At 40.0% G+C, this 10,758-nt stretch overlaps 1 protein-coding gene across 1 annotated transcript; it reads right to left on the reverse strand.

The window, feature by feature from the left end:
• Positions 1-369: 369 nt before the first annotated feature.
• On the reverse strand, positions 370-3,815 carry LOC120433201 (scavenger receptor cysteine-rich type 1 protein M130-like). Its single transcript, XM_039599078.1, has 4 exons — positions 3,544-3,815; positions 3,225-3,251; positions 2,790-3,101; positions 370-650 (listed from the first exon to the last, which is right to left on the reverse strand). Exons 1-4 carry the CDS (start codon positions 3,593-3,595, stop codon positions 370-372), a joined length of 672 nt encoding a protein of 223 aa, XP_039455012.1. The 5' UTR covers positions 3,596-3,815.
• Positions 3,816-10,758: the final 6,943 nt, after the last annotated feature.

Below are 10,758 nucleotides of genomic sequence, written 5' to 3' on the forward strand. Positions count from 1 at the left end.
AACAGTCTTTAAAATCCAGAGAGAAGGAAATAATGGGATTGAGATTCCACAGAAACCTTAACAGTCTCTGTGCACAAAGTCTTATGAGTCTTTGGAGGCAGCTTACTAAACTCAGCGTCCGTTAGCACCGGAAATCCAGCTAACTCAGGAGGTGCAGAAACATAATACTCTCTCCAGGAGTTAGCTGATTAGACAGCATGAGCAACAGTCTCAGCATTTGAAGGAACAGGAAAAGTGCTCTCGTGACTCACCACTGCATGCTGCTCTGTAATCCCAGGAACGGGCTGAGGAGAGGAGTGGCTGCAGCGCAGGCACCATGTCCTCCTGGACGAGGGAACTGGAAATGGTGGAGAAATGGAGACCTGCTTCTCATCCTCCGACCACATAGCCGCCAGGAGGGAGGCCGGCGAACAGGCAGGCAAACGAGGTCTCGGCTGGCATGTGGAGAGAGAGGAATTCCTGTGGCGACTGCTGCTGAAGCTGCTTCACGGCGAGCTCGGTTCGCTGCTGGTACTGCTGCTGTGTCGGCGTGGAGAGGGAGAGAGCAATCTCACTGGCCCTGATGTGCTCCCTCCACGCAGCTATGGTGCTGCCCAGAATGGTGTTCGTGGCTAATTGTTGGTGGATGGTGATGTTGGATTTTCTCTGGCCTGCATAATGTTTTTGTTATTTGTTGAAGTTCACGGTTTGGCTGATGGGCCAGAGTTGGCATTCACTCAGCTTTAACATCAATCTGCATCCTTGCAAAGAGCCGGAGTTATTTTAACAATATAATGCAGTGCCTCTCCTGGATGCCCTTTGCACTTTACCATTGCACTCTTATCGTTTTCTGCTATAAAAACAAAAGTAATGTCCATATAAACACTATAGACTATAGACACTATTTTCTGCCTTCAGCACATGGAATAATATCAGCTGATTGTAGGGCAAGTACAATTGGAACCAGTAACAAACTAACAATTCCAAGGAACTGAACTAACTGCACTACTGCATTCCCATGCCTAAGCGGTGACCATGTAAACTAGCAACACGGAAAACAACACATTGGCCTCTCATCACAGGCTGGAGAAAGCACTCACACTCTGGTCAACAGGCATCTGCGCCACAGTGAGGTCGCACCCAGTGCATGAGCTCATGAATCTGTGAGCAGTACGCTGACAAAGGATGACAGCCAGAGTCAAGACAGGAAAATAAAGTAACAGTAATCCTTGCAGGATGCCAACAGACAGATTCCTAATCTTACAAAGAATTAAATGCTGTAATCCTAGGAAGCTCAACATCTGACTGCTAGGTGGAGATCAAACAATCAGTGATTTTATAGCTGTTTTATAGATAAGCTGTGGGGTGTTGCCGGAGAAGCTCGAGTGTCTTCAAAAAGCATGCACATGCCCTGATTAATCGTTCGGATTGGGGTGGGGGTCATTCACCATACATATGGAGTATGTAGCAGAGTAAAGAGATAATTTCGATGTGATAGAGAACACTTCAGTAGCACAAAATACTGGAGGATAAAACTTGCTATCATCGCTGCTACTTAGCAATATTAAACATGAAGAGAAACCACTTTTTTTTTTTTTTTTTACATAAAATACCATTTGTGGCAGGCTAATACATTTGCAATATTGATACAGATGAGTGCAGTTTTAACTTAGCTTTGCAGAAAGGCTGGAAAGTGGTGCAACTAGCCACACTGTCTGAAAGTGAAAAAAATCCCCCTTCCGAACCAGTTTAATGTTTTATGTGTTCCTAGTTTAATTCTTTAAAAAATTATGTAAATCATATGTAAATGTAGCCAAGTGAACTAACACTACAAATTAAAAAAAGGTTTAAAAAGAGGTTATTGTGTTTTAAACTGTTTAAACTGTTTACCTGTTTACCAGAGGTCTGTTTGTAGAGTTGTCATGATGATGACTACATCAGGGATTTTGGAGGTATACTGGGTACCGATTTCAATTTCTATAATCAATTTAATTTGATTCAATTTTGCCTCAGACAGTCAGAAATATTATAATTCTGATCATTTATCAGTACATGTCCAGATTTTATTTCTATGTATAAAAACAAAGCTGACACTTGTGAGACTTCATCAGAGCACACAGCAGCTGCCTTTGTATCAAAGTAACTGAGAATAAAAGAGGCCATTTTTTTTTATAGTAGATAACCCCCTTAATCATAGCACAGCAGCTGTGCAGTGAAACAAAAGTGAGTTAATGATTTTCTCCTTAAAAATGTTTGAGTTCACATTTAATTCATTTAAATCATTAATGTATGCCTTCTTTGCTTCAAGTGCACTTTACTGTCAGTTGAACAGTGAATTCTGAGATGTAAACAATGTGTTTATTTGTTTTGTTCTCCTTTTTTTGTATTTGTTTATGGACAGGTCACTACTGTTGTCTATACTGATTTAGTTAACTATTGATATTTACTGTTGTCTCAGACCTTGAAAGACAGTTTTATTAGGCTGAGCTAGTGGAATAGTTAAACGTTTTCATTCAAAACTATAAAATTAAAATGTGCTTTTCTGAGTATAGCCGGAGGGTAAAAAACCTACAAAAAATATTTTCTGTGTCCTTTCTCATTCCCCATGACCGGGCCAAATAAACATGTTGCATTTGTTAAGATAATATTATACTTAAACCTAGAGTAAGACTGACAAATTTCTTAAAATGTGTGTATAAACAAAAAAAATAAAAAATAAATGAATACATATCTTACCCCTCCTTTGAGAAAATGTGTATGGGGTACATGTAACGTAAAACAAAAATATGTCAAACATTATTTAGGCTTGCCTGAACAGACCACTCCTGCATCTTCATTGTGGCCACAGTTATTTTGCCCAAACGGTTTGTGCTGACACTGAAGGACGGAAGACTCATTCCCAACACACTGTACATCATCCAACCAGATCTCATCCTTTCCACGTCCAAAGGAAGCACCATTTTTGGCCTCCATAGCTGTCCCACAGTTTAGCTCTCGACACACCACCTCAGCATTGGCAATGCTCCACTCATCATCACAGACAGTTCCCCAGCTGTCTTGGTGGAAGACCTCCACTCTGCCAGAGCAACATGAAGGTCCGACCAGCCTAATTTTTTCACATTCTGGATATGAGAAAAACAAAACCACATAGGATGTTCAATGTTTTACCTCGACCTTAACAACATAAAGGAAGTTTTTTAATGGAGAAATCCAATTATCTTGATATTCATGGGTTATTTACTGACCTGTAAACTGCAGCAAACTCAACAGGCCTGCAGCAGAAATATATAGCAAAGTAATCTGATTAAATCTGACAGTTAACAGACGTGAACTTAGATACAAAACAAAACTCTGTGTTAACAGTCTACACTGCAGTCAGACCTATGATTTGTCAAATATATTACAAATATGGAAGACAAAAGGATCCTGGATAGTTTTAAACTGATCCAGTAAATAAACTCCCACTTCTCACTCATGATACTAACACACAACCAAACCGTGTCTCCACTCAAGAAAAAATATGTCCAGATAAAGTCAAACTGAGAAAAACCTCCAGTAACTCACCAAGAGACAAGTGAAAAATAAATTGTTGTTTTTCATCCAAAATGAGGATCATATTGTGTCTTCAGTGTTGGTCAAATGCTGTAAAACATAACAGTGAATCTGAAAAGTGGCTTTACATCTCTCTGAACCCCCTGTCTTTAGAAAAGCTTTGTTTAGTCTTTTTGTTTTTACTTAAAGGTGATAATACAGTCCTCTTTAAATTCACAACGACTAGAAAACTTTTAAAAATGAAATCAGTATTTGTAATAACTTGCTCGCCCTAAGGATAGAACCCCAATGAACAAATTCCTTGTTATGAATCAAAAGCTAGCTGGACTTGGATTGCAAACTGGACAGATATTGACATTTTGATCAATCATTAAAGACAAGTCGATGAGTGGATTTTGTTTTTCACTAAAGCCTACATATACTATTTTTTTTAAAACAGTTATCATATTCATCATAAAGAGAAACAACATTTTACATGATGTTGCAAAAGATAATGAAAGACAATAAGAACAAGAATGACAGTGCAGATCTCCACCAAGGTGGCTCATTCTCTGGCAGTTCTTACTTTGAAAGGAATAGTATTTGTATAGCATATCTTATGTACAGTATATACAATTAAAAAAACTTTGTTGTCTTTGTTCTTTTTAAACATGAGTAGTATGTTATGGAACATAAACAATGCAAAGTGCATGTTTTCGTTATTTGCCCTGTTTGAAACTCATTTTAATATACTTGTCATAATTTACAAAATAATTAGTTGTCATTTTTTATGTCAATATACTGCATATGTAGCATTCATTTCATTGTTTATAAAATTTGTTTAAATGTTTATTTTTGTAAATGTTGCCAATAAAAACAACAACAAAATTATTTTTAATGAAAGTTTGACATTATCTGACCTTGAAGATGTCAGAAAGAAGTAATGCGATGTTTTGAATCCTTATATGTCATTCCCTATAAGCCTTTATGTCATCACTACAAGCAATGGCATTAGGTAATTAGTTTTGAAGATCTCTATATACATTACTATAACTTGAACTTCAGAACAATCACTTGACCTTGAAGGAGAGATCAAAGGTCAGATGTGACCTCTGACTTCTGGTATTGGTACTTTTTGGTACTTTCTATATGCTAACAATACACAGTTAAGTTTTTGTCAATAGCCATTCATTAGGTTAACCTTGAAGAACGTACTGAATGTAAGGTAAATTTATATTGATTGTTAAGATGACCCCACTTTACACCCTATTCAAAACTTTGGCATAATTTATTCAAAACTTTGCAAGCTGTCATGTTTATAGACAGATTGAGATATACGTAAACATGCAGACATGCAACAGCTACCAAGAACATACCTCCTTTGGCACAGGTAATTATTTACTCACAACAACATAGATAATTGGGAAATCAAGGTCAAAGGGATGTTTTTGTGGTCGCTTGTTGTGAAATATCAGTCAGTAAACTTAGCGACTGACCTACTTCTGTGCTAAACCTACTTCTACCTGTAGTTATCATTCACATCAGCTTTAATTTCATCTTAAGGCCATTACTGATGCAGACTGCAGACCCATAACCTTCAGACGGCATCTGAGACTGAAGGGCTTCAAAAACAAAACATGTCTTCAAAGGTATCATTTCCACTAAAGCCACAGAACTGACCATTTGGACTTCACAAGAGAGCACCAAACATGGGACAGCCCACACACACACAGACCAGTAGCTACTCTTTGTTTCTCACCTCCCTCTGGAATACAAACTTGGAGTAATCAGGACCTTGGAACACCAGACATAAAATATTCCCTCTAGGCCAGAAGAGAAAGAAAGAAACTCAGGAGAATTTTCTCCAACTATGACATCCTAGTGTACTTGAGATCGAGCCACACCCTCAGACAAAAACTGGTTCATCCCAAGGACAAAACTCACACACAGTACAATATAGTGTATCCTGTGTAGTGCAGCGAAGAGTGCTCAGACCTCTATATTGGAGAAACCCAACATCCCCACATGGCACAACATAGGAGAGCCACCTCAACAGGACAAGACAGAGGAGTGAAAGATGCCATTGATGTACATTATGAACGACCATCCTTGAACAGAGGGGGTGGCTTACGGGACTAACTGTCAACCACCTACAATACAGTTTTGAGACCCCTTTCCCTGGTGGTGAGACAGATGAGTTACATGTGGTGAGACACATGATTAATAATGGGTCAACGACCCTCTTAAAGGACAACTTCGACTAGGGATTAAATACCTGGGACTCTCCACCATTTGGTCTTAGAACTGAAGAAGCTTCTGGGATGAGAGGTGAAACGCCTTCAAGAAACTTCCATTTAACGCTTTAGAGAGCCAAAGTGTGAAATGGACATATTGGACCGCCATCTCTATTACACGCTTTGCCATGATATCAAATTGATCTATAACAGACATAACTAAAGTTAATCTGCTGGTTAGTTGCACAGAGAGCACCATAAAGCACGGAAACTTAGCATAGCTAGGATGCAGAAACTATAAGCATGATGTGTAAGTTGTAGTTAATATAGCATTGAAATTTCAGACACCATTCATTATTATGTTAAATGTTAAAATCTCTGCTTTCCTCCAGAATGTGGCAGTTACCAGGCAGGCTGCAACCCAGCACAGGTCACAATTCTGATGCAGAGCTAACACTAAGCAACAGCTATAGATTCACACTTACATTAGCATCTATTTTAATTCAATTTAGAATGACCAACATCACTAACAGCATGTCTTTGGACTGTGGAAGGAAGACGGAGTTCCCAGAGGGAACCCACGAAGGCATGGCTGCCTGGCTCAGCTAGAGGTTTCTTCCTGTTAAAAGAGAGTTTTTCCTTTCCATTGTCGCCAAGTGTTAGCTCATAGGGGGTCATTGTTGGGGTTTTCTCTGTATTACTGCAGGGTAACATCACACAGTTGCTACGAGTTTATTGGCTGCAGAACCTTGGTTTTAAATTCATTTAAATGTCTGCATGTCTTCATCATTCCTATGTTCAGTTTGAACTTACGCAGTTTGTTCTGAACATACCTTGCTGCCTTGTGACAAAGTGAATGTATTTATAATGAAACTTGGGCAGGGTTCTGTCCTTTAATTAACCAGCAGGCAACACATGGCCGACCAAAGTGCTGTACAGCAGAAATATAAGAAGTACAACAAGAACAATAAATAAATAACAATAAAATAACAGTGTCAGTTACCCACTGAATCAAAAGCCAGCGGAAAAAAATCAGGTTTTAACCTGGATTTAAAGACTACTACTGAAGTAGATTGCCTAAAGTGACGAGGAAGATCATTCCAAAGCTTCTGGGTCACAATAGAGGACACTCGGTCTCCTGTAAGTTTCAGCTGTGGTTGAGGGACTGAGAAGAACAGCTGCTCAGCTGACCGGAGTAAACGAGGGGGGACACTGGGCTGCAGCCGATCGAAAACATATACAGGCACAAGACCATTCAAGGATCTAAAAGACAGTAAAAGGATTTTAAAATAGATCCTAAATTCAATTGGAACCCAGTGTAAGGAGGCCAGAACCAGAGTAATATCCTCAAATTTTCTTTTACCAGCTAAAAAATTTCTTTATACATAGAAAAACTAAGATTTATTATTGAAACTGCACTTCTTTTTATTTTATAAAGATATGTCAGGGATAAAATATCTAATTAAACTTCTAACAGAAGTTTAATTAGATATTTTATCCCCTTTCTGTTAGGGACGTTTCACTGGTCCTACCCACTTAAGATCAAAGAGTGTTGCATGTGGCCCATTAAGTAAAATGAGTTTGACATTCTTGTGCTCTTCCAATGACTTCAGTGCTGTATGTGCATAACATACAAAAAGTTTTGTTTATTCTCTAATAGGCAATTGATTTAATCAATTGAGTTTACTAAAAGAAAGTGGAAAAAATTCTGCTAAAATGTGTTCATTTAAGTATTTTTTGATTAGCAAAATTGATTCAAATAGTTTTTCAGTTGTGATTTAATTTTCTGTCACTTGTCTAACAAACCAAGGTGGACAGACAAATGGCAAAAAATTCACAGTGGTTAGCATTTTTGAGGATGGTTCTCTGTCTCTCTGTGTTAGTCCTGCAACTTTGACTTCTTCCAGGGAAGTTATGTCTGCCTTTGGTAATAGGAAACTGGAGTTTAGTATCTTGAACTGGCTGCATGAGAATAATGTAATAAGAAAATGATATATTTATCAGTCCTTTATTTATCCAGGTAAAAAAAATCTCATAGAGATTAAAAATCTCATTTCCAAGAGAGACCTGGCATATATAAAACTGTCTGTTCACTTAATTTAATATTATTTCTTACAAAGTCTTATTGCTTATTTTTTTTAAAAATCCTCTGAGAAGCTGTTTGGTTTATTTGTTAAAATCTTGCATGCAGTGAAGATGTCCTTGTAATCAATCTTTTACTAAAATGGGTCACAGCCACAACGATTGTAGCTTCGTGGTCTAGAGTGTCCAAACGGAGCCAGACATTGTAAACAATGCAATTTTCTATTTCCAAATTTTATCATCGGGAGAATCAATCTAACATTAGAGAATACTGGAGTTTGAAAGTACAGTAGGTTAAGCACATATTGCACATATTGACATCTGGGTAAATCATTATAGAATCTGAGATTCTCTGATGGGAAATTACTTCACTACCTGAAAACACCGTGGGTGGTCTGAAAAACAGGCCGATCATGTCACAAACAGGATAATAGTCTAATAAGCAGAAAGGCGTGTATATACCATACCAACTACAACAGCAATGGTCAACTAGCAGTATATTATCATGTTGTTGGCTCATATTTGTGCTAACATTAGACTTTTTTTCTTCCTTGAAAAAGTACTTTATTGGAATACATAGTGGGAGTCACAATGACTTAATGTCTGTGAAGGTTCTCAGTCATCCAGGTCATCGTAGTCAAAGGAGTTTGCAAAGAAAAGCGTCTGGACTTCTTTAAGTTGCTTGAAGACGTTTCACCTCTCATCCGAGAAGCTTCTTCAGTTCTAAGGTCAAATGGCCGAGAGTCCCAGATTTAAACCCAGTGGGAGTATCCCCCCAAGGAGGGACAAAGGACCCCCTGGTGATCCTCTAATCACATGCGCCAAGGTGTGAAAGCGGGTGTGGGACCTAATCAGCCAGGGTTTCGGGTGAGCCCATTGTGAAACCTGGCCCCACCTTGTCATGTGAATTCCTGAGGTCAGATGGCCCAGGATGTGAGTGGGCGTTAAGGCGTCTGGGGAGGGAACTCAAAACTGGATTATAGATGGCAGACAGTTGGTGTCGTAAACCACCACCTCTGTTCAAAGATGGTCGCTCACAGTGGACATAGATGGCCTCTTTCACTCCTCTTTCAAACCATCTGTCCTCTCTGTCCAATATGTGAACATTGGCATCCTCGAAAGAGTGACCTTTATCCTTAAGATGCAGATGGACTGCTGAGTCTTGTCCTGTGGAGGTGGCTCTTCTATGTTGTGCCATGCGCTTGTGAAGTGGCTGTTTGGTCTCTCCAATGTAGAGGTCCGGGCATTCCTCGCTGCACTGTACCGCATACACCACGTTGTTCAGTCTGTGTTTTGGAGTTTTGTCTTTCGGGTGAACCAGTTTCTGTCTGAGTGTGTTGCTGGGTCTGAAGTACACTGGGATGTCGTGCTTGGAGCAAACTCTCCTGAGTTTCTCTGATACACCAGCTACATAGGGGATGACAATGTTGTTGTGTCTGTCTTTCTTATCCTCCCTCGCTGGTGTCTGATCTTCTTTTCTGTGCCTCTTTGCTGACTTTATGAACGCCCAGTTAGGATAACCGCATGTTTTCAGTGCTTCCTTTACATGTGTGTGTTCCTTCTTTTTCCCTTCAGGCTTAGAGGGAACATGTTCTGCCCGGTGGTGTAGGGTCCTAATTACTCCAAGTTTGTGTTCCAGAGGGTGATGGGAGTCAAAGAGGAGGTACTGGTCCGTGTGTGTGGGCTTCCGGTAAACTTCAATGTTGAGGTTGCCATTCTCTTCAATGTGCACAGCGCAGTCCAGGAAAGGCAAACAGTTATCCTTTGTGTCTTCCCTGGTGAACTTGATGTTTTTATCCACGGAGTTAATGTGCGCAGTGAAGGATTCCACTTCTTGTGTCTTGATTTTGACCCAGGTGTCGTCTACATATCTGTACCAGTGGCTGGGTACTCCTCCTTTGAAAGAGCCAAGAGCCTTTCTTTCCACTTCCTCCATGTAAAGGTTGGCTACAATAGGTGACACGGGGGAGCCCATGGCACAGCCATGTTTTTGTCTGTAGAAGCCTTCGTTGTATTTGAAGTATGTTGTGGTAAGGCAGAGGTCTAACAGTGTGCAAATCTGATCGGGTGTGAAGTTGGTCCTGTCTTCCAAGGAACTGTCTTCTTGTAGTCGTTTTCTGACAGTCTCCACTGCTTCCATGGTGGGTATGCAAGTGAAGAGAGAGACTACATCAAAGGACACCATGGTTTCATCTGGATCTAGGGTAAGTTTCTGGACCTTGTCGGTGAAGTCGGTGGAGTTCTTGATGTGGTGTGGGGTGTTCCCCACGAGAGGTGCAAGGATGGTAGCAAGGTGTTTCGCAATGTTATAAGTGGCTGAGTTTATGCTACTGACTATGGGTCTGAGTGGGACCCCTTCCTTGTGGATCTTAGGAAGTCCATAAATGCAGGGTATGGCATCCCCTGGATAAAGGCGGTGATATTTGAAAGTTATAGCTTGCCTTCAAGACCTTGAAAAGGACAAAATCATTGACCGCCTCAAATATCACCGCCTTTATCCAGGGGATGCCATACCCTGCATTTATGCTGTTCACCCTGCTTCAGCTTGAATTGTTCTGCTATTCTTCACAGGTCCACTAGTGGCCACTGCTGTTTCCCCACTGAAAATAAAGCTGGATAAACTTTCCCTCCACTACATTAGATACACCAGTTCAGCTTCTGGTCCATCCAAATGTCCAATCAGCCAATAACATGACAATATCTCAGTGCATTTAGGCATGTAGACAAGATAAAAGCACCAGAATGGGGAAGAAAGATGATTTAAAGGACTATAAATGTGGTATGGTTAATGGTGTCAGACAAGTTGGTTTTCTGGGAATTTTCTCACACAACCATCTCTAGAGTTTTTGGAGAAAATATCCAGTGAGTGGTTGTTCTCTGCATGGATCCATTCTTGTATCAAAGCTGGTGCTGGTGGTGTAATCGTGTATGG

This window comes from Oreochromis aureus, linkage group 15 (assembly GCF_013358895.1).
Source record: "Oreochromis aureus strain Israel breed Guangdong linkage group 15, ZZ_aureus, whole genome shotgun sequence".
In the NCBI taxonomy this organism is placed as follows: Eukaryota; Metazoa; Chordata; class Actinopteri; order Cichliformes; family Cichlidae; genus Oreochromis; species Oreochromis aureus.

Excerpts from the sequence above, each read along its gene's own strand:
- LOC120433201 (XM_039599078.1), bottom strand. The coding sequence starts at position 3,595 with ATGATCCTCATTTTGGATGAAAAACAACAATTTATTTTTCACTTGTCT. Across the intron at positions 3,252-3,543 it reads TATTTTTCACTTGTCTCTTG|GCCTGTTGAGTTTGCTGCAG; the intron begins GTGAGTTACTGG and ends TTTCTGCTGCAG. Across the intron at positions 651-2,789 it reads TGCAGGAGTGGTCTGTTCAG|GCCAGAGAAAATCCAACATC; the intron begins GCAAGCCTAAAT and ends AACATTATGCAG.